The 23,490-nt window shown below is 49.6% G+C and overlaps 1 protein-coding gene across 4 annotated transcripts in view; it reads right to left on the bottom strand.

Annotated features, from left to right (window-relative positions):
- Positions 1–23,490, bottom strand: part of MTMR14 (myotubularin related protein 14) — a 56,638-nt gene that overhangs the window by 19,839 nt on the left and 13,309 nt on the right. For 3 of the 4 annotated variants that reach the window (XM_043518542.1, XM_038409390.2, XM_038409397.2), the window contains exons 4-16: positions 16,761–16,836; positions 15,899–15,959; positions 14,129–14,251; positions 13,338–13,411; positions 10,342–10,412; positions 9,117–9,191; positions 5,950–6,016; positions 4,700–4,785; positions 4,172–4,248; positions 3,859–3,895; positions 2,607–2,677; positions 1,728–1,777; positions 1,382–1,520 (exon numbers count right to left, since the gene is read on the bottom strand). In XM_043518542.1, coding sequence (XP_043374477.1) covers positions 1,382–1,520; positions 1,728–1,777; positions 2,607–2,677; positions 3,859–3,895; positions 4,172–4,248; positions 4,700–4,785; positions 5,950–6,016; positions 9,117–9,191; positions 10,342–10,412; positions 13,338–13,411; positions 14,129–14,251; positions 15,899–15,959; positions 16,761–16,836 — 1,007 coding nt within the window. Of the gene's footprint in view, positions 1–1,381; positions 1,521–1,727; positions 1,778–2,606; positions 2,678–3,858; positions 3,896–4,171; positions 4,249–4,699; positions 4,786–5,949; positions 6,017–9,116; positions 9,192–10,341; positions 10,413–13,299; positions 13,412–14,128; positions 14,252–15,898; positions 15,960–16,760; positions 16,837–23,490 lie in introns of all 4 variants that reach the window. The other variant, XM_043518541.1, reaches the window with a different exon arrangement.

The following is a 23,490-nucleotide window of genomic DNA, read 5'->3' as shown; positions in this document are numbered from 1 at the left end:
AGCTGTTTCCTCTTCTAATTTTTCCAGTGCATCCTGGCTAGTCCATGTTTTGCTTCAACAGGAAGTGCCTGGGGGATGAACAATGCTATTCAGGTTTTGAGTCTGTGGCCTACCATTGTGGGTCCTATGAAGTACTGGCCATTACCCAGAGCCCTGGGGTGGGGGAGATGCTTTGTACTTGTGTGGATAGCCAGTTGCTTGTGTTAGAGGTGACCCAGCACTAGGTCAGGTATACAAGTGTGCTGTTTCAGGCTTCTTATCCTTGCTCTCATGGTCCCCAGGTTCATTAAACATTTCACTGCACAAGGCACGAGGAAGCCTGGGCTGCCAGAAGCGTTCCGCAGGTTACTCTCCCCCAGAGCATTTCCAGATGCCCCAAGCACAGCCCAGATTTAATTTAAAATAATTGCAGCACAAAATAGCATTGCTGCTTGCGTTTAGGGAGAGGAGAGAAAAAAATTAAACTCAGAGGGGCAATCCCAGAGAAAGGCTCTGAAATCCCCAAACCCAGCTGCTCCTACAACAGTGAGCCTGCCAGATACACCCCCATTCCTGACCCCAGTTTCACCACTGCGGCTTCATATCAGCCACAGGGTAACCAGACGTAGGAGAGACTCTCTCCCGTCACTTTTCAGGAGAAGTGGTCAGGGTTTTGCAATCTTTTTGGAGCCATCTCCAAGAGCTGTAAGTAACAGTCTAGCCAGCTTCAGCCCCCAGGCCAGCCACATGGCTTTACAGAGGCTGCTATTAGCTTGGGCAGCCCACTGCACAGGGTTAACCCTGGCTCCAGTTGGCACCGCCACACTGCGGAAGTGCACAGGGAGGGAGGACTGCTCCAAGAAGTCCTGCTTTTGGAAGGATCATTCTTCACCCAAGTCTCCTGTGAGATGCAGAGTCACTAATGGGAAGTAAGAAAGCCACTCCATGTATGGAACCACTGGGGCAAACGGACCCGCAGCTCCGCAGTGGGCAAGACTGCCAGAAACAACAGGCTTTGATGTGATTTCAGTGCATTTCAGAAACAAAGCAGGCCTGGGCCATGCGAGCAGCTGCTCTGTCCTCAGATCATGGGCCAGGCTGTAGGCGAAGGCCTCCTGCAGAAGCACAAGGCAGCCCCTCACGGCAGGAGCATTCTCAGTACCTGTTGTAACAGAAGGCCCTGGAGCTCTGTAGCACGGGTCCTGGTTAGTGCTATTCACAGATGAATTCCTTCCTTCTCTCTCCGCAGTGTCTTGCTGGTGCCTGTGCCACATGGAGTGGGCGCTCAACAAAGGGGTGGCAACTCCCTGCTCAGTACGCCACCTTCTGAGCACTGCATAAGGCAACACCTTGAACCTGCCCCTGCCTGCTATGCTGGTTAGATGCTTGGGTGGCTTCTTACCAAGCGGCCTGGGTCTGCGTGCCAGCTGGCATCAGCTCCACTGCCTCAGAGGTGAAGCTCCCAGATGCTCCTGGTGAACTCTCCAGCACTAGGGAGAAGTCACTGCTCAGGCTTGTGGTGCTGCCCCGATCCCTCTGCTCTGCAAGAAGGAAGACAGGAGAAGACTGAAGCCAAGCCTGGGAGCCTTTGATTAGCTGCATCCCCATCCTACTTCCCACCCCAATCCCTTGCTGGTGCTGAAGGGCTTCATACGAACACCTCGTGGCACTTCCCCCACAAACCCACTCAGCCCTGAGCTCCTTATGCGCACTCAGGGGAGTGGCCAGCACTCCGAGATAGCACTCACTGAGCATGCAGATCTCTTCCACAGTGAAGCCAGGCAGCAAGCTCTTCCTCCTGAGGGGGTAAAAGCAAACGGTTACACAGGATCAGAGCCACGGGGATGTCTGCTGCCATCCTGCCAGGCCAGGCGAGCAAAGAGGGGATTCCAGAGCACTAACTGACCCTTGACCTGTCCCCAGTCCTCATGCCCTCTGCCTTCCATCATGGCAGCAAAGGATAGCAAACAGAATGGGGCTTGTCCCTCTGCTCGCCTGGCACATGACAGAACTGGTGTTTGGAGTGCTATGGGTCCCAATGTTCCCCTTCCAGGGACAGGGGCAGTGAATGAGGAGCCAACACAGAGCAATCCTTGGCTGGGGTGATGGTAACGGACATGCTTTTACCCCCACTCCCAGCTGGGGTGGGAAGGGAGGAATGCATTCAGCTCCTGTAGCCTGGAGGGACCCGGCAAAACCTTATGCAGAGAGGTTTAGTTAAAGTCGTTAGAAGCCTCCCCCAAGGAGGGACTGGATTCCTGCCATGCCTACACACCGAGGGGCTATTGTTCAGCCATCTCTCCTCCCCCGAGGCCCTTGACTTACAGCTGCACAGACAGGATTTGCTGTGGGCCAGAAGGCAAGTCAGAGCCCTCTTGGCCATCGGCTCAGCCGGGCTAATGGACCCCCCAGACACTTCATTCAGTGGAAAGCACATTTCAGCCTGGGCAGCTTTTCCGAGCATGACGTGCGCACCTCACAAGCCTTGGCCCCATTCTTCAGCCTTCTGAGTGCAGAATAAATTAAGGGAAAGTGGGCCAGGACACGAGGGCTTCCATCTCCCCATGGTAACAGCACTAATGAGTCGCTTGGCTCTAGTCCAGCAGCAGCCAGTGCAAGCTCCTTACCTCTGCAGTGTCACAGCAGAGAACTCCTCAGAGGTGATGTGCTTCAGAAAATTGAAGCAGAAAAAGAAAATCTGAGCAAAGGAAGAGAGAAGAGAAGCTTGAGAAAAATCCACAGGGGCTGCAGCCTCTTTTAATTTTAATGAGGGGGGAGGATGCTGAGGGGAGGGGGTAGCAATATATCTGCAGCTACCACCAAAGTCCACCATTAGCCACAGTCACATTTTGGGCCTTCTGTTTCAGAACCCTCCGCTGGCTTGTCCTGGATCGGAATGTGGAAGCCCCCCAGGTGTGGCACCACCACCCTTCCCTGACCAAGGGGAAGTTCCCTTGCCCTCTGAATGGGCCAGCTGGAAGATTGCATGTCAGAAGGCTCCTAACCCAGGACCGTCACACAAGGCACACACCAGTCGAGAAGGCCAGGACAGCTTCTGTATCCTTGCCAATGCAGCACCAGTGGGCGAGGGTCACTCAGCAGCTGCTTGCCAAGAATAAGGATGCTCAGGAGAGCGGTGACCTCCTCAACACCAAATATCACGGCATAGCCTTCTCTCTGATCTGGCTGTGCCCCACATGGCTCCCACCACCCAGCACAAATGTCTCTTGCTAAAATGACAGCAACAGGACAGCTTATCATCTGCAAGGATCACAAGTCTCAGGACTGTGGTGCATCAGCCGACAGTTAAATAGCAGCTATGAACCCCACCCCAGTGCCAGAGCACCCGGAAGAGAGGCACGTGGTTTAGTCACTAGTTTGCGAACAAACTTCTCAACTAACTATAGAACATCCGATGAAGTGAGCTGTAGCTCATGAAAGCTTATGCTCAAATAAATTTGTTAGTCTCTAAGGTGCCACAAGTACTCCTTTTCTTTCAACTAACTATGTTTCAGCACTCCGAATTCAGAAGCCTGAAGCGTCCCTTCTCAGAGCTGAACCAAACCGTTATGTCTCCAGGCACTTTTGTCTGAGATGAGGTAAGGAAGGCCCTTACTAACAGCACTTATAGCGGACACGTCGGGATTACAAGATCTAATCCACCCACATATAGTCCTTGGGCCCTGGGACAGCGTTCTTTCATGGAAGTAAGTAGCAGACGCAAGATACAGTCCTAATACCGCTAAGGCCTGGCTATAATGGATACCCAGCCAGGTCAATGAGACGTTTTGCTGCAAAGACTGCTGCTATCTTGAGCCTGCTGCCTAGTGGGTAGAGTACTGCATTTAGGCCCTGCTCACCTACTGCAGGGCCACTCACCTCTTCTCCTTTACTGAGCCGATCAACCAACATGTGCCTGGAAAGAAAGCAAGGGAAAGGAGATCACAAAGTAGGAACGAGAACGAGCAGTGATGGACCAGGCCATGAGTGGTCAGGCACAGCCAGCGGCCTTAGGCATCGGGCAGAACCTGCACAAACCCCTCCCGCCAAGCAGCTCAAAGCAGATGTGCCAAGTCCCCTAAGGAAAATCATCCCCTCAACCCAAGCAGGTCAACCACTAACCAGACCATGAGAGGGCCCCTCTGAGAGCCTGCCCACCCCGGGCAGTGTCTGCACCCCTCAGCGAACCTACCCGAAAAGGAACCAGTCATAGGCCACTGTCAGGTAAAGAATCTCCGCAGGCTCCAGTGAGGCATGGATAAGCCCATCCTGGAAAGGAAAGAGGAGGGAAGCCTCAGGGATGCAGCAGCCACTAGAACTGGGACTGAGGGTGCAAGCCCCACGGGGAATCCCCAAGGAGAGCGTCTCCCAGCACCAGCAGGGGGACGTCCAGCTGGCTCTGCCCCCACTCCAGGTGCGGACCAGCCCCCATCTCCGTTACATGGCATCTCATGCCCAAAACAGTTTCTCGTCAGGCTGCAAGTGCAGATGCAGCCCTAATGCAGAGCTGCAGGCACCTTATCTTGCCCCCTGGGAATACGGGGCCTCAGTACAGGCCAGCACGCTGGGCTGTGCCTCCAGAGCCCATTCCTACCCCCCTCCAGACGCTGCCCTGGCAGCTAGGACAGCAACTGCTCTTCACCCTCTTTGGGTTGCATGGCTGCTCAGCCGCCCCCGCACTGTCACTCCCCAAGGTGCAGCAAGTCTGTTCCATACTCACAGCCCATAAGGAGAGGCGCAGGAGGGCGATGAAGAGAGGGGTTCGGTCCCAGCCAGATATACAGTGTACCAGGAGCCCGCTGTCACCTGCTCCAGGGGCGGGGGGGGGGAGAGAGCTTTGTAAGGAGAATGCAGCATTACTTGCACCGTACCTGTGATTACTGCACACCACCCCCATGCAGCACCGAGGGCTGTCTGCAGGGGAGTGAAGCAGGAGCACAGCTGGCCTTACTACCTAGAACATCGTCTTGGGAGAGGGTTGTCTCCACAATGAAGAACTTGGAAGGCCCCTGCTTCAGCATGTCATGCCAAACGGTTGCAATCCTAGTCTCCCCAGGTGCTAGGAGTAAGGAATTCCCATGACAGGGAACCAACAGCCTGCCCACAGCCTCGAGTCGCCCAGTTACACCGCCTCTAGCCCCTTACCAGTCAAAGCACCAAGTCTGCTTGAGGAGAACATTTCCATCCTTTTCCCAGTCTGAATGAGCTAGACCTCAGCTCCAGGAGCAGCAGGTCCCCTTTCACACCCGAGATGTGATGACATCTCCACAGAGCAGAGTGGCCAAGAACGGGCCACCACCACCTCCATTATACAGACCGTTCATAGGGCATATGCCATGTGGCAGCAGCACACAACTTGGCTGCTAAGTCACCCATGGCTCCTCCTAGATGTTGACAAAGATTGGATGGATCTAACTGCGAGTGTTGGGTGCAGTGTCTGACACTACCCTAGATCTACATGCCACCAGCCCACAGCTGAGGGGCTTGGCAAGAAGCGAATGAAAATGAAAACGGAAACAGACAAAAGGAGACACTTCTGGAGCCACACCCAGAGAAACAGCCCTAGCAAGACAGGAACAGCAGGCTTTTCCCGTCAGCATCTACAAACCCGTGTCTTAGTGTACAGCTTTCAAAAGCACTGTGCAAGTGACTTGGAGCCCATCTCATCACACCAGGAAGGTTCAGAGCTGGGGGAAAATGGGACCTTGGCCTTTGACAATTTAATTTTTACATAATCAGCCACCCTGCCAGTGGGGGAGGAGAAGCCTCGTCCAGGGGTTGGGATTTTCCTGGGTAACAGGGCTCCCCTTTGAGTACTGAAGTCCAGGACAACACTCCACAAGGGGCAGGAAGAGAAAGAGTCAGATTCTCTACAAGGCTTGGCCAATAGCAGTGTTAAGTGCCCTGGAGAAATCCCATAAGCTCTGGCCACAGAGCCAGCTAGGAGTGTAGAGAAGGAACAAATCTCACCGTCCCCATTGATGAGTGAGATCAGCAGCTTCAGGTAGTTCTGTGTCTGTTGCACCAGGTCCCAGCTCTGTGGAGAACAGGAGGTGAGGCCCTGCATACAATTAACCACTGCCCTGCAGCATAGGGAGCCTGCTCTGCTCTCTCCGCGGCTGAGCGCAGAAGAGGGCGCTAGGGCTAAGACAACCCCATGGCAATGTCCAAGGGGGCAGTCCTCCCGCTCCCTACCCAGCCTCCCACTGGCGTGCCAAGGTGCCAGCCGTGCAGTCCAGGAGACCCTGCAGACAAGACAAAGATTGGGACCAGAGGCTGGGCTATGAAAGCAATTCTGCTGCTCACAGGGACTTCCCGAAGAGGCTGGTCAAACCGCCGAGAACAGGTTCTTTTGACTAAAGGGAGGACACAGAACCCATTTTGCCATCACAACAGCAGGGCGAGCCGAGCTGCATAGGAAATACAGACAGTCTGCTGAGCTCTCCCTGGGCCACAGTATATTCAGAACAATGACCCAGAGCCAATGAACTCCCTGCTGGGTGCCGCCCCACTTCTGCTAAAACCCCAAATCCGTATGGGGAAAGGTGACTGAGCGGTGGTGTTCCAGCTGCAGAACGTGCTGGGACAGGCATGCCGTAGTGAGGAGAGCCTCCCCTGCAACTGGAGTGCTCTACCTGCAACTCTCAGACAAGCCTAAGTGACCCCCTCCCCTTGCTCCGCAGACAGGGAGACCCCCTCCCCTTGCTCTGCAACAGACTGCAGCAGCCACAGGCATTCCCAGCAGGAGCACAGGAGGGTGGCTAAATCCAGAGAGCTCAAATGCTAAAGGAATACGGGAAGCAGATATTCTACCTCCCTAAACAAACCCCTTCCAGTGCCCTATTAGCATGATCACAGCCCATCACCATTTGGCTATCAAGTGGTGACTGACTACAAGAGGCTCTGCCTCTTCGGCAGCCTGCACTCCCCACCCCAGCAAGGCTGCATTTGGGGAAAGCATGGATGGTGCAGGCAACTGAGCCTTCTAATTTCCCCCTGCCGTCGAATGAAAGGCAACTCCTCTCAGTCCTGCTTCAGCAGCAGCAAGTCAGAACACTGCAGCAGCACCCGAAAGTGCCCGGTGATGGTCAGACATACAAAGACGTGCCCAGCTCTGCAAAGCCAGCACTCACAGAAACAAATGAGTGGGGAAAGGGACACACCAGATGCCTAGACAGCAGGAGCACATGTTCTCCCAAACATTTTAGGCTGGGCCTTTCATCTGCTCTCCCCCCAGTCTTGTCAGGGTACCTGGGGTGAGCAATTCCCATAGGTCATCCGCCTGCCCGGTATTCTGATTAATAGAGCCGGCCGTGCTCCAGGGCATCTGTGCTCCCACTGGCTCTGCTCTGAGACTGCTGGTTATTTTTGATTCATGTTGCTTATGTTGGTATTTTAATATTTTCGTTGCTGATCCTTTGACAAAATAATGGCACCAACTCTGAGGGGCTGAGAGACCCTCTTAGTACTCCAGGGTGAGCAGTGGAGGATGGAGCGTGCCAGGTGCTTCCACATTACAGCTTGCCATGGAAAACCAGAGAAGCTGAGGGAGCTCCGGAAGGTCAGGAAGCGAAGTGGAACAGCCTGTAGTATGGAAACGCCAGCGCCAAGGAAGCCATGGGAGCCTCAGCGGTAACTCGGGCTGCTGCTGCAGTAGTGAATGAGGGGAGCATGCTGGTCAGGTGAAGAGTCGTCCATGTTCCAGTCTGAACCGACTACAGAACCCCTGCCAGTCTGAACCAAGAGCACTGACTCACCTGGCTCCATGAAGGGCAGAAAGAAAGAAGCCCTGGCTGATAATCTTTCAGTAGCAAATGAAATCTGTCCAGAAGTGCCATGGAAGGCATGCTCCTTCTGGCAGTGTCTAGCGAGCGCGGTAGGGTGTGTGCGCTATACTCGGCATTTGCAGAGCTTTTGGCCCAGATTTTGCATTTTGCTGGTGATGCATCAATATAACAGGATGAAATGCCAGCTATCCAGAGATGTGATAGCGTGGCATGTATTTTACAATCACTTGTATGTACACCACCTTCGCAGGCCATCACCACACTGAACAATTGCACCTTGAGGGCTCTATGGAGCAGGAGGGGTCATCGCTTCAGCAATCAGTCAAACGGGAACACCTTCTCTGTGGACCCATCTGGAGAAGTCAGGTCTCAAGTTCCTTTCACATGCATAACTGCACAAAACAACCCTGTGAGCCTACACAAGCTAGGCCTGTATAACTAGGATTGGGTAATTTACTGCAGCTACTATTTGGCTACTCTGTAACTGAGGGATGTAGTTTTCAAACCTAAGAAGGGCCTTGTTAGCCGTGTGTGAGGGCCAGTAACAAAATGGGGCATATTAGAACAGAACTGCCTATTTCTCTGGAGATTTTGAGCCCATCTAGAAAACAGGCAGCCATTTTGCTGTCTCCCCACTGCCCAGTTTAATTTGCAATGGTATCTATGCATGCAAGCAAAATGGCTGAGGCCAGGAATGCCCCATGTTAGTGACATTTCTGGTTTGGGGGTGTAAGTCAGCTGCTTTTCTAGGCAATGCTGCAAGGGGGTATTGGAGTGATTAGACCAGACAAAGGTGGAGGGATGATTCCACAAGGCGATTCCGTGCACACAGGACAGCATGGAGATGCTCAGGAGAGAAAGAGAAAAAGAAGTGGAGGCTGGTGTCATTGGAATAGTGGCAGGGACACAAAAGGAGGCTACGCAAGCACACACACTTTGAAGGTAAGAACAAGTGCAGATGCGAGGACCCCAGTGAAGCAACACCGAGGGGGCAGGAGGCATGGAGGACCGTGCTTGGAAGCAAAGGCAGGAAAGGTTTTGGCAGTGGCATTTTGGATGGAACTGCCTCACCTGAAGTGATGAGAGGCTCATTCTGTACGTGCAGTTCCCTGCTTTTAGATACAAGGAGTGACAGCCTCATGATCCGAGTGCTTGTGTGACAGGCGTGTTCCTACTCGCAGGCCTCTGCCGCCAGGGGAGCCATCCTAGCAGAGCATGCAGATAAACCTGCCACTTAGACTCACTGGGTGATGCTGCACAACCTGCATCATGCAAGAGGACAGACTAGAGAACCAGAATGGCCCTTTCTGGCCTTACTCTGAATTCACCAGTGAGCGCCCCACTCCTCACCTGGTACTCGCTCCAGTCAATGTTCAAAGACCGGGTCAGAGACACTGGGATACTTAACGGAGCATCTACGTAATCCTGAAAAGAGACACCTCAGTCAAGCACTGAGTACTGCTGAAGAGAAGCCATTGGGAGGTAACCAGTTACAGACAGCAAAACAGCAAGTGACGAACAATGCTCCTAGCAGAACGGGGCCCAGTAGCACTAACTGCGGAGTAATTTGATCACTGCTCCTGTTCTGGATTCTACCAGCGCACGACTGTTTCTGGATGAGGACATATGCAGTGAGGTGAACAATTATAACCTGCTGGAATGATTGGCGTGCACCAGTGGTGTTTCCCTGATCAGGAGAGGAGAAAGCTGGGGACAAAGCAGTTGCCAGCCATTTCCAGGAGTTCTCCATTGCAGAGCTGTCCCAGAGCCATACCCACCCAAGAACACAGGCTGCTTGAGAGCTGAAACCAGCTGTCTGCAGTGTCGCTCAGCACTCTGTGAACAAAGAAGTGATGCCCTTGCACGGTGCTTGGTGACTGGAAACGTTTCAGCTTTGAAAGACCATTCCCCTGAAGAGAGCAGCATATTCCTTTCCCATACAGTACAGAGGAGCTCCCACAGATACTCCACACATCACAACGTGCTGCCCGCTGCCCACCACCCCAGAAATTCTCATGACTTCGGTTATTACCAGACCCCAACACACAGCTTCCCTCACGCTCTCACACCCACATTCCCCTTGCACTGCAGCATGCTTCTCCAAAATAGGAGACACCAGGACCGGTAGCTGCAAGGCATTCTTTCCCATTCTCCTTGCACTGCCAGCATCCAGGACAGACTACATCACTTCTGTTAAGCTCTGTCTGCCCCATGAGAGAGAGGAGCATTACAGTACAGCCTACAGCCAGGTGAGTTCAAGGGTCCCCAAGACCTGTCCCCTGTCCTCCCATGAAGGGCAGACAAAGTAAATACAGAGGACATCTATTACATGATGACATGTTGCTGGATACCAGGACACCAGAACGCCACACTTGCCATAGGAGGCTGGACCATTGGCCTGAGCTGCTCTTTAAGGAGTCAGCTTTCAGAGATGCCCTCTGTTTGGTTTGATGGTTGCTGACTCCCTTCCTGTGCCAGGGAGGAAGCACAGACTTCACCTGCTATTTTGAAAGTCCAAATTCAATTGCCAGACATAACAGAACTGAGAGCTACCCAGTCAGAAAGATCTTGGTACCTGCTTCCAGTTAAATATGAGACCCTCAGCTCTGTAATCCCGGTCTTTGTACTCCTTAAAAAATTCACAGCCTGCAAGAGAAGAGGTAATGAATGACAGTGCAGACAACTGATCACTAGCAGCAAAAGCCCCTTTGGGACTGGCAGCCTTAGCTCAGGTGCCAGAGGCCCCAGAGCACCAGGTGAATCAGCAACAGTATGTCTGTAGGAGTTAAAGAGCAGCAATCAGCCCAGTGTGCAGCAACGATCCAAAGCACAGACTCGGAGAAAGCAAACGCCAAAGACTGAGCACTTCTGGAGCTTGAGAGACCCGGATATTCCTCCCTTCCCAAACGGCACATTTCACACAGCGAGTCCCAGCTCCCAGGACCAGCACAACGCTGTATCACGATATCCCAACAGGTGCCTCAGCAGAGCCCTGGGGGAAGGCCAGGACTGAAGGGCCCTGGCACACTAGGAAAGAGGTCTCTGCCACTGAGCACCAGAGCCCCACACCTGCAGTGACCTGAGGGGAGGACAGCGGACATGGCACATGTGCTGTGTTCACAGGAACACCTTGGTAAGTGTTTTCAGGAGGACTAGAGGAGCACACCAGTGACTGCTAGCCAGCTAGTCACAGGGAAGTGGGGCACAGAGTCCCCACCCACACAAGCAGATCCAGAGGCAATGCCCTGGGGGAAGCCAAACAAGTTTCAGACAATCCCATGTTTGGTCAGTGTAAAGCCTTGGTACACACTGACTGCTGGGAGGGAAAGAGACCTCTCTCTCTTTCCCCAGAGCCTCGTGGACTGGGGAAACCCACCACCCAAAAACATAGGCTATAAGAGGTGTGGGGTAGTCTTCTCCTATGAGCCACCTTACTACTCTGCTGCCATCTGCACAGGTCTCTACTGCCCAGAATTCTTAGAACCAAGCAGTGACAGTCACTTCAACCTCCTGCTGCTGCTGCTGGGTAAAGCTCTGCATAGCAGCATTAACAGCTGTCTGCAGACTCCAGCAGACCACACTGCTCCAGGCAGGAGCTCTTCTGAACCACTGTTTGTACAGCCGTAGTGAGTAAAAAACAATCATGGATCACTGCCCCACTGTGTTAGGCACTGCACACAAGATGGTCTCTGCCCCAGAGAGCTCACATTCAAGGAACCACAAAGGATAAGACATTGCTTTTTTTTTTTGCTTTTTTTCTTCTTTTAAATATAAAACTTATAACTGGCTTAAATGATGGCTTACCCAATCCCCCCACCCTAGTCAGAGGCTCCTAGACACTTTGTTGAGTTGTTAAGGGGGCTTTTCAAACACCAAACAAAAGAAGTCCAGAGAGCCAATTCAGAGTGATGGCAGCGAGAACTGGCACTTAAGTACCGCAGTGATGGGCACATCAGATGTCTGTGAATGAGAGGAAGCCATTTGAATCGTGGGAGCATGAGCACATCTACAGACCCCTCTCCTTCAATACACGTGCTCACTATATTCTGGAAACTCCAGATCAGAGCAAGTCAGGCTAAGAACCTGAAATTCTTACAATGCAACCAGTGATGCAACCTAAATTTGAGTATTTGCACAGAGTTTTACCACCCATTCACCATGTTGCTCAGCTTGTGTGTATATGCACCTGGCTTAATGCAATGCACAGTATTACTCTCCTTCCACACCACTACTGTGGTCAGGCAGTACTCTGAAAGAGGCAAGGCTGGTACTCTAGTTACATTAAGCTCAAGCATGGAAGCGAGGAGCTGTTAAGGGCAGCAGCTGCAAGGGCATGAGGAGAGGAAGGAGCATTTTGATGTTGCTGTGACTATTATAAGTGTCGTGTGCCAGGCCCCACAACACAGCAGCATTTTGTTTTCACAGCCTCCTGTACAATTCTCCATCTTCTGTCTAAAACCTTCACAGAATTAGCCACCGGACCTGGCCATGGGGACATTATGGCTCACTGAACCTAAACTATGCCGCACACACAGATACTGACGCACACACAGGTACTCAAGTTGCATAGAAGTGGCAGACAGATGTTTATGGAGCTAATCCCAGAAGCCAGCGACATTGGCTTCATTTCTTGGCACCTTGACTCTGTGGCATGGCAAACTCAGTACATAGCTTAGTTTACATAACTTATTTTAATGCAGCGCCCCAATTTTCTTTTGTCCCTGGTCTTTGTCTCAATCTGCATCTTCACTGTAGGACATCGGGGGACATGCTAGGAGGTCTGGCAAGGGAGAGGAGCGGGAGAGAGAGTCTGGGTTTGGAGCAGCAGCTGGGGCAGCTGAGGCTTTGCAATAGGAGGAATGAATCTCCCTTTCACCCCCTCCTTTGTGGGAAGGAGCAGGGGGATGGAGCCTTGAACCCTGAGAATCCCTCCCTTCCCCCTGGAAAGCAGCCATCTCACTCTCTGTACACTCAGCCATGTAATTGAACCCAGCACCAATGGGCAGGCTGAGCCCCTCCATTTGTGTTTAGGTGATTAGTATTAACCAGTAACTGACAAGGGCCCTCACTATGCTCCAGAGCTAACACAATCAGCGCGGCCAATCGGAGCAGTTCACACCAGTTGGCAGTCTCGGAACACTGCACTGCAGACACAGCATGGCAGTTCTCTTCAGAAATGGCAAGACTAGAAACATTTTTAAAATGTTTTTACAACAAAAGGCAGCTTCCATGGCAAATTCCCAAGCATGCAGCGTGGGGTGGGGCTGCAATACCCTGGCTGGATATGTAGAGGAAGCTTCTGAACCAGCTACAGCTCTGGGACCTCTTCCCTGCACTGGAGACCCTTCTGCCACCACAAGGAGGGCTCAATGCAGATTGGTGCTGGCTGCATCCTCTAGTCCCTCCCCTGCTGCCCTCAGGAGAGGAGTTCCCCCCCTCCAGAGAAAAAAAAAAAAAAACAAAACATTCAGCAACTCCCATTTGCCTCACCACACACAGAGACTATTCCCAATCCCCACCAGCAGATTGTCACCTGGCCCTTGGGAGTCCCTCTGGACATCAGTCCTATACCTGGATATGGGATGGAGAGGAGAGTAAAATCGGCATAGCGCTGAGCTTTGTCCACTTTCTCGGAAGACGTCACACTGAGAAGAGAACGGTGCATGTATTTAGTGCATTCAACACAAAGGCACTAACTCCCAGAGGGCGGGAGAGCACTCCATCTGGCCTATTAGAAGAACCTGCCTAGCCAAGCAATTCCTCCTACAGTGCTACATGACAGAAGAGCCCTGACTCTGGTTGTGAGTAAGAGTCCAGCTCACGGACAGTTACACCCTCAGCTCAGCTGAATCCCAGGGGAGGCATTCCCCGTCACTCATCCACCCACTGACTGGAAGGACGCCCCCACTCAAAAACGAATCTCCTGATCATTGCACCAACTAGCCCTACAGGAGGAAGTCGCATCACAGCTGTGATGCCATGGGGGATTGTGCCCCATGAATCAGAACATCCTCCCTACTCAGAGAAGCCATAGGACCAACAGGAACCTATTGTGACTGCAGAAGATGACAAAGTTAAGCAGCTACCATGGTCTTCATAAAGGTACTGGTATGCTTGACTTGGGTATGGAAGAGAGGACCTTGATGTATGGCCTCGTATACCGCTAGGGTTTCACTTTAAGGCACTTGCTGAATGTCTGGATAACATCTCTAGAAGGCCCTGCCATGAGGGATCTAGGAACTCCTTCTGGAATGCACTTAGGGGAAGTCAGACTTTTGTGCTTGCTTTAGTCGCTGGTCTGCACAATCTAAACAGCAGCTCCATTCCAAAGCCCACATATGGACAAAGGACGCCATACTCACTTTAAGCCAAACTTCACTTTCTTGTTCTCTACCATCAGGTCACAGATATATCTGACAGACAGGTATCGAAGCAGCTTGATGTCATGTCCTCTGACCTTGTCAAACAGCTGGGAGTCTGCATTTCTGCAACAAGGTACAAGAGAAGGCAAGATTCTCAGGGCCAGCCAGACAGGTTCAGTTTCCTTCCCGGGCTGCAGAGAGCCTGGATTATACTTGCTGAAGTAGCACTCCACTAGTGGCACTCAAGCTGCCCTGCCCAAAGCTCTCCTACTCTACACCACAGGAATGACTTCGGACCCCCTCAGCAGAACCCTGCAACCAAGAAGCAGACTGCCCAGCTGCTCACTGAGAACTCAGAGGGGTTAAAGGGCTAATTTTATAACAAGTAATTAGGCAGAATCTCAGAAGAGCCATCAGAACCAGTGTGACTTTCTGCAATGTACTTATCCTTGAGAGAAAGTGCACAGCACCAAGCAAGAAAAGCAGGCCTCAGTTCCTCAAGGGCTGGCGGCCTTTCCTCCATGGACTTGGACACGCTCAAAAAGCAGAACCTCCTGGATGACTGAAAGCCAGTTTACACCCTGGAGCTATCCCATCTGCAGAGGCAGAGCCTGCATTCCTGCCCTTTTCCGAGGCTGCTACAGGCAGCCTGTTCCACGTAACTATAACATGCAAAAAGAAAAGGAGTACTTGTGGCACCTTAGAGACTAACAAATTTATTAGAGCATAAGCTTTCGCGAGCTACAGCTCAAAAATGCATCCGATGAAGTGAGCTGTAGCTCACGAAAGCTTATGCTCTAATAAATTTGTTAGTCTCTAAGGTGCCACAAGTACTCCTTTTCTTTTTGCGAATATAGACTAACACGGCTGCTACTCTGAAACCTATAACATGCACGCGTCAGAACGCCAGTGTGGAGAAGTGAATGAAGTCCTCTAGCCATAGCCTAACAAGAGCTGGAAAGAAAGGGGCTAGCCACTTCCTGGTGTGATTCACAGATGTTACAGGCAGATGGGACTCCTGATAGACTGGTCTGACCTCCTGCTCAGCACAGACCTAGTACTTCCTTGAATTCATTCCTGCTTCAAGTCCAACAGTGTGAACATGATGCCTCGTTTATACAGCTCAGAGTCGCACTGACTTTGTTGCCATATTGTGCTGTGAACCTGTCTAGTTCTGTTCACCATCACCTACAGGTTTTTCTGCATTGCTGACCCCACATGACTCTCCCACCCGAGTCTCAATTTGGAAGGATTTCCCTTCCAGGTACATGAGCTGCAGTCTGGCAGGCAGGCAGAATGGTGCTACTTTCAGTGACCTTCTTCCTGTCCCAAACCATAACCATGCTCCAGTCACATATGCAGCCTGTTCCTCTCTAAGCAGAGGTCCAGAACCATTTCTCCTCAGTCTGGATTATACATCTGCTCGATCCAAAAGTACCACTTCTGCGTAATTTAGGAGCCTCTTTAATGACTTGGGATCTGCCTGCCCCAGTCCCTCACCCTCTCAGCCTCCAGTGGGAGATTGGGCAACTTTAGTGAGCTAGTTGGCCCCAGTGTGTTAGCACATTAGGTTTTAGTTTTTGTACCTACACCCTGAAACGTTCTGAAGGGCTCATCTTTATTAACAAGGCAAACAAGAGCCCACAGACTGCACTGACCCCACACTGCGCCCACAATTCAGTTTAGACAGGAAGAAGTTGGAAATTCAGAGACTGAACTAGCCAATCAGCTCTTAACTGCTCTCCCTCCACCCAAATACCACGTACAGACCTGAATGCAGAATCTTCTTCTGAAAGGTCTTCAGTATCAGCCCAAGGATCATCAGAGCCCCCTGCAGGGAAGCCACAGCAGCGACCATGCATTAGTGGCCAAGGCTTGTGTAACAACTCCCACTTCCCATCCAAATGGGTTACAAGTTGGCTTTGTCACCTCACTTAAAAGAGTTCTCAGCTGTGACCATCTCCAGCCAGAAATGACCCCATTGTCCCACACACTAAGCCCATCAGTTTTATGAGAGCAAGAGAGGGTTTGGACAACGCAGTCAGGTCTGTTCCAGGATGGAATCCAGAGTGGAAAGATGCCATTAGATCACAGAACCATTCTCTGGCAGCTATGGCAGAAAAATTACCCACGCTCACTAGTGTTTTGTCCAGTCTAGTTTTAGAAGATCCAGGTTAGGAACTCCTGCCACTTCCCTTGAGACTCTCACAGACTAATACATGTTACCATTACCAGAGTTACAATCCTAAGCCTAGATTTTATGCCCTTATTCCTAGTTCCATTCCATGTAGTACAGCAAGTTTTTCACCCTTTTAGTGACAACACCCTTCAAATATTTGCAGATCAATGCTCCCTGCCAGCCACCCTTTAACCAAGCTAGATATACTGATCTCCATAAGTCACTCCCTCCATCCCCCATTTTTGCTACTATTCAGTGAACTCTCAACTGTGTCAATACCTTTCTAGAAATCAGGAGCCCAGAAACAGACACCATATTCCAGGTGGTACCATACCAGACAGGGATTATTACATACTGGCCCACACACCCATCCCCAAATATGCACAGGTGCTATATTCACACTGATTTTCAGCCACTGGATAGCCACTCAAGTATATACGCTTCCGCACTTACCTGAGAAAATGTAGTTGTACCCAGTACGTCCATACAGTTCTCCCCATCCAGCCAGGGTCGCTGACCTACAAACATGCTGGAGAAAATGTCGTTATTAACTACTTATAAAAGTTGTATTCCTCTGCAGGCCTTCTGCCCATTTACACTGAAAGCCCATGCCTCATTTCTGTCCACTGAGAGCCCTCTGTTTCATCATTCTCACTTCCCAGGTTTCTCCCTGGAACTGAGTCTCTATGGTCTGGATTATTTTTCATCAGCTTGTGTATTTTCCAGATGAATTTCAGGGTTATTTCTTACCACATTTCTGACCTCTAGTGCCTGTACTTTCCTCAGTCTCACTAAATTAGTCATGTTGGAGGTCTGATAACATACTGGCTGAACATGATCTTCCCAATCGTTACCTCACTACCCCCTTACCCAACAACGACGACATCGATTCACTCGTTCTTAAGGGCCAGCAAGGTCCACATGACATATCCTAGCCACTGGTATTTCAGGTAAAACATAATGAGACAAAAGACCATTAACATAGTTCTTCGAGTTGTGTCACACATGTCCTTCCACTGTAGGTGCATGTGCTACTCCTGGGGGAATTCTGTGCCACCGCGCAATGCAGAATTTTGCAGAAATTAATGTTGTGTGCGCAGAATTTCCTTTCCCCACACAGAAATGGGCTGCAATGCTGCTAGCCACCACTACGGGTTGCTGGATCTGGCAGAGCCCAGCTCTTACATAGAAGACACTCTGTGTGTGAGGGGGGGTGGGGAGGGAAGAGAAGGAGAGAGCTAGTGTGTTCCTGGCAGCTGCACTTCCCAGCATGCCCTGAGGGAAGAAGAGGGCAGCATGGGGAGGGACCGGTGTCTGGGCTGGGGGGGGGGGGGCCCACAGCTGGGCTCTGGGAGGGTGGGGTGGGACGGGAAGAGGAAGGTGGCAAAGAAACAGGAACTGAGTTGTCATAGGGGTTTCTTTAATTCCCTTCTCCTGGGAGAATTTTTGTGTGTATCTGTATTGTTACAGGTTTCAGAGTAGCAGTCGTGTTAGTCTGTATTCGCAAAAAGAAAAGGAGTACTTGTGGCACCTTAGAGACTAACAAATTTATTAGAGCATAAGCTTTCGTGAGCTACAGCTCACTTCATTGTTACAGACATACTTGTGGCAAGTATTTTGAAATAAATTACCAAAATAACAAACTGGTGTGATTATAATGTTATTTTGACAAATAAAATTTGCAGAATTTTAAAATGTCGTGTGCAGAATTATTAAATAGTAAAGTGCACCTCATGCACAGTTGGAGATTTTCTCCTCCACAGTACCTGTAGGGGCAGCTTGAGCGCCCTCTTGTGCCTCACACCACTGCATGCAGCTATAGAGGACCACACTGCCCCCAACTCCCCTCAGTTCCCTCCCTGCCAGGGAAAGGGCCCAACAGAGAGGAGAAGGAGGGTGAGTAGTGGAATGGGCATGTACAACATGTCTCGAAGAAGAACCATGATGGAAAGGTAGGGACCCATTTTTTTCTTCAAGTGACTGCTCACGTCCATTCCACTGTAGGCGACTCTCACGCGGTTTGAGCTGGAGGTGGGCTTGGAGTCTTCTCAAAGACTGTAGGAGCACTCGTCCAAATCTGGCATTGCCTCTAGATTGATGGGAGATGGCCGAGTGAGATGCAAACATATGGCGTGATGACCAGGTTGCCAACTTACAAATATCAGACCGTGAATACAAGCCAGAAAGACAGCAAAAGCTGCCTGTGACATGGTCAAGTGAGCCATCACTTCACCTTATGTTCCACCTCTGAGTAACCAGTGGCATAAATGAATACAGGCAGAGACGCTCTGGGGGGCCCTTTACTTTGTCTGACAGTGACGAAGAGCTGAGATCTAGTCCAATCCAATAAAAAGCCAAAGCTCTTCTAACATCTAGAGTATGGAGCTTTTCTTCCCCTTTACTCAACTGGGGCTTTGGAAAGAAAGTCAGGAAATAAATCGTTTGATTCACATGAAATTCGGAAGCCATTTCAGACAGGAATTTAGGGCGCAGTCGAAGGAATACCTAGACCCCAAGGAAAGTTGTACAGAGAGGCTCTGATACTACAGTTCTCAGCTCCCCATCTCTCCTGGCCAAAGTTATAGCAACCAGAAAACCCACTTTCACAGACAGATATAAGAGAACAAGTTGCTAGTGGCCTAAAGGGGGGACACCCATCAACTTTTCTAGCACCAAATTTAAACTCTACTGTGGAACTGGGCTATGAACCTTGTGGGTATAATCTGTGAAAACCTCTTAGAAATCTGATGGACATAGGGTTTGAAAAAGTTGATTGGTTATCCACAGGAGGGTGGAAAGCTGAGATGATATCCAGGTGGATGCTGATGGAACTATGACCCAACTTACCTGGCTCAGAATCAAAAGAGAGTCCACGATAATGGCAATTTGGAGTTTGAGATAGGAGGCATGCCTCTTTGTATGGCCCAGACAGAAAATCCCTTCTATTTAGCAAGGTTACTCGATGTCGTTTAAGGCTTCCTGCACCCCCTGAGAGCAAACTCATTCGGGGTAGTTAGCCATGAAGCATCAAAGCAGTCAGTTGCAGGGCTTAAAGGCTAGGATGAAGGAAGTGGCCATGGCCCTGGGAGATCACATTCACACCTCCTGGGAGTGGCAGCGGAGGTCTGATCAGTGGTTTTCAATTCTACTAGTCCCAGTGTCGACAGGGCCATGCAGGGGCTCTTAGAATAAGGTGAGCGGTATCTTGCTCGACTTCAGATAGGACTTTGAGCAGGAGCGGAACTGGTGGAAAGGCATACAGCAGGCCTCTCAACCGGACCAGGAGGAAAGCGTCTGTCAGTGAACCTGGGCTGAGACCCGCTTGGGAACAACAAAGATGACTTTTTTGTTTTCTCTTGTTGCAACCATATTGGGGAGTTCCCCACTGCTGGAAAATGGACCTGGACACATCTGGTCGAAGAGACTATTCATGGTGACCTGCAAACAACCTGCTCAGGTGGTCAGCCAGACATTTAGAACTCCCAGAAGGTAAGCAGCTTTCAGACTGATGGAACTGGCGATACAGAGATCCCAAAGGAGGATCGCCTCCTGGCATAACTTTGACAAACCTCCTTCTACACCCCACCCTCCATTGCTTGGTTACACAGAACATGGCTGCTGTGTTGTCCGTGAGTAACAACAAATTCCACCTCGATATGCAGAAGGAATGCCATAGAAGCCAAACAGATGGCCCAGAGCTCCTTGATATTTATATGGAGACTTAGATCCTGGAGAGACCAAAGGCCCCGAGTCTGACAAGGACCTAAGTGGCTCCCCAACCTAGATCTGATGCATCTGTGACTAGGGTGAGAGTCTGTAGTGGAGGGGCAAAGGGAACTCCTCACAGATGTTCGTATGTTCTACCCACTAGTACAGGGAGGACAAGACCCGGGCAGGCCTATATAAAGACGAGCTGAGGAGTACACCATGGCTAGCCAACCCTGTAGTGCTCTGGAGGTGCAGTCTGGCATGCTGCATCATATAAGGGCATGCTGCTATGCGTCCTAGAAGACTCAGGCTGTTTTGAACCGTGGTGACAGGGCACCTCTAGATCTACTTTGTCTGGAACCTTGACTCTGGAAGGAAAGCCTGGCCTTGGTAGAGTCCAGGACCCCCCAGTGAATTCTGTTCTTTGAACAGGAGACAGAATGGATTTCTCTCTACTGATTAGGAGCTCCAGCACATCAAACATGGTACAAATAGTGGCTACGCTGGAGAGTACCTGAGACCTGGACCAGCCAGTCGTCCACGTAAAGAAATACGTGGACTCCCAACCTTTGCAGGAATGCTGCTGCTACAGCCACACATTTCACAAATATACAAGGGGCTACTGACAGTCCAAAAGGCAGTACTGCAAATAAATAGGTGAATTTGTTGAACGTGAACCTCAGAAATTTTCAGTGGCTCTGGTGAATTGCTATGTGAAAATAATAGGACTGACAAGCAATTGAAAAAATTAAGCGCGATTAATCGCACAATTAAAAAAGTTAACTGCGATTAATCACACTGTTAAACAATAATAGAATACCATTTATTTAAATATTTTTGGATGTTTTCTACATTTTCAAATATATTGATTTCAATTACAACACAGAATACAAAGTGTACAGTGCTCACTTTATATTTATTTTTATTACAAATATTTGCACTGTAAAAAACAAAATAAATAGTATATTTCAATTCACCTAATAAGTACTGTAGTGCAATATCTTTATCATGGAAGTTGAACTTACAGCTGTAGAATTATGTACAAAAAATAACTGCATTGAAATATAAAACAATGTAAAACTTTAGAGCCTACAAGTCCACCCAGTCCTACTTCAGCCAATCGCTCAGACAAACAAGCTTGTTTACATTTGCAGGAGATAATGCTGCCTGCTTCTTCTTGTTTACAAGATCACCTGAAAGTTAGAACAGGCATTCACATGGCACTGTTGTAACCTGCGTCGCAAGATATTTACATGCCAGATGCACTAAAGAGTCATATGTCCCTTCATACCACCATTGCAGAGGACATGCGTCCATGCTGACGACGGGTTCTGCTCGATAACGATCCAAAGCAGTGTGGACCGATGCATGTTCATTTTCATCATCTGCGTCAGGTGCCTCCAGCAGAAGGTTGATTTTCTTTTTTGGTGGTTCAAGTTCTGTAGTTTCCGCATCAAAATGTTGCTATTTTAAGACTTCTGAAAGCAAGCTCCACACCTCGTCCCTCAGATTTTGAAAGGCACTTCTGATTCTTAAACCTTGGTTCGAGTGCTATAGCTATTTTTAGAAATCTCACATTGGTACCTTCTTTGCATTTTGTCAAATGTGCAGTGACAGTGTTCGTAAATCAAACAAATGAGCAATCATCCAAGATTGCTATAATACGAAATATATGGCAGAATAACAGAGCAGGGGACATACAATTCTCCCAAGGAGTTCAGTCACAAATTTAATTAATGCACTATTTGTTTAATGAACATCAGCAGCATGAAAACATGTCCTTCGGAATCGTGGCTGAAGCATGAAGGAGCATACGAATGTTTAGCATATCTGGCATGTAAATACCTTGCCATGATGACTATAAAAGTCCCATGCAAACTCCTTTTCTCACTTTCTAGTGACATTGTAAATAAGAAGCAGACAGCATTATCTCCTGTAAATATAAATAAATTTGTTTATCTGAACGATTGGCTGAACAAGAAGTAGGACTGAGTGGACTTGTAGGCTCTAAAGTTTTACATTGTTTTGTTTTTGAGTGCAGTTATGTAACAAAAAATACATTTGTAAGTTACACTTTCACAATAGAGATTGCACTACAGTACTTGTATGAGATGAATTGAAAAATACTATTTCTTTTGTTTATCATTTTACAGTGCAAATATTTGTAATAAAAACGAATAGAGTACTGTACACTGTATTCTGTGTTGTAACAAAAATCAATATATCTGAAAATGTGAAAAACATCCAAAAATATTTAATAAATTTCAATTGGTATTCTATTGTTTAACAGTGCGATTACTCGTGATTAATTTTTTTGAATCAGTTAATTTTTGAATTAATCGCATGAGTTAACTATGATTAATCGACAGCCCCAGAAAATAAGTGTCTTAAATCGAGAGCAGCATACCAGACCCCGGGGGTTAAGGAAGTGATGCTAAAAGACACTAGAATAACCATCCAGAATTGTGTTTTCATTAGGTATTTGTTTAGCTGCCTTAGTTCTAAAATAGACGTGAAATTCCCCTTTGCCTTCAGGATTAGGAAGTAATGGGAATAAAATCCCCTCCCTCTGAACAACATGGGAACTTCCTGTTTGCCCCCCAGGAGAAGCAGCATGCTCTCTTGAGAGTGGCCCAGAAGAGGGATGGGGAAGGAGTGTAGGAAGCAGAGACAGAAATATATTGAAGGGTGTATCCCAGTTACCCACTGATCTGTAGTGATGTGGGTCCAAGCACTTAGGACATGGGATAGAGGTTGGCAAAAACTGGAGCGGGGAAAGGTAGCACTGTTGGGAGTGGCAGACTGCTTTCGACCAACAGTTCAAAATGATTGTTTAGGTGACCTGGCAGCTGCAGAGGAGCAGGGGGGTGGGGTGAGGAGGAGGACACCTCTTGTAGCTCCTGCCCCTCTTTTTAGGTAGGTTCTGGGAACATGGCAAGAAGGGCTAAAGCTGCTAGCACTGCTGTGGGCGGAACAGTTTTCTTTTTGCCACCTGTGTACAGCTCTTGAGAGAGACTTATGGGCTGCCCTTGAATCCTGGAAGCTAGGAAGCCTCTTCTCTGTTTTACTGGAAAACAGTGAGGGGCCTTCAAACGGGAGGCCTTGAATTGTTTGCTGCGCCTCCAGGGGAAGTTCCTGGTGATTACAGCCATGATGAACGTCACCTTGTGATGGTAGAAGCCTCAGCTGGAGCTGCAGAGAGTCCACCACATCCAGCTCACCGGCAATGCCGTTCTGGTAACTCATTTGCCCTCCTCCACCATAGCAGAAAACTACTGCTTTGCCTCACCACCAGAAAGCTTCTCTCTGAAATTCACAAAGTTATTCCACAGGCTGAAATCGCAGCGACCCAGCAGAGCCTGCTGGTTCACAACCCACAGCTGTAAACCTCCTGAGGAATGAAACTTCCTGCAAAACAGGTCCAGCTTTTTTGCTTCCTTTCCCTTCAGAGCAGAGGCCTTGTGTCCCTGCCTCT

The sequence above is a fragment of the Dermochelys coriacea genome, chromosome 7, assembly GCF_009764565.3.
Source record: "Dermochelys coriacea isolate rDerCor1 chromosome 7, rDerCor1.pri.v4, whole genome shotgun sequence".
NCBI lineage: Eukaryota > Metazoa > Chordata > Testudines > Dermochelyidae > Dermochelys > Dermochelys coriacea.
Note: the sequence above shows the minus strand (reverse complement) of the source record. Positions and strands in the feature narration are given on the sequence as shown.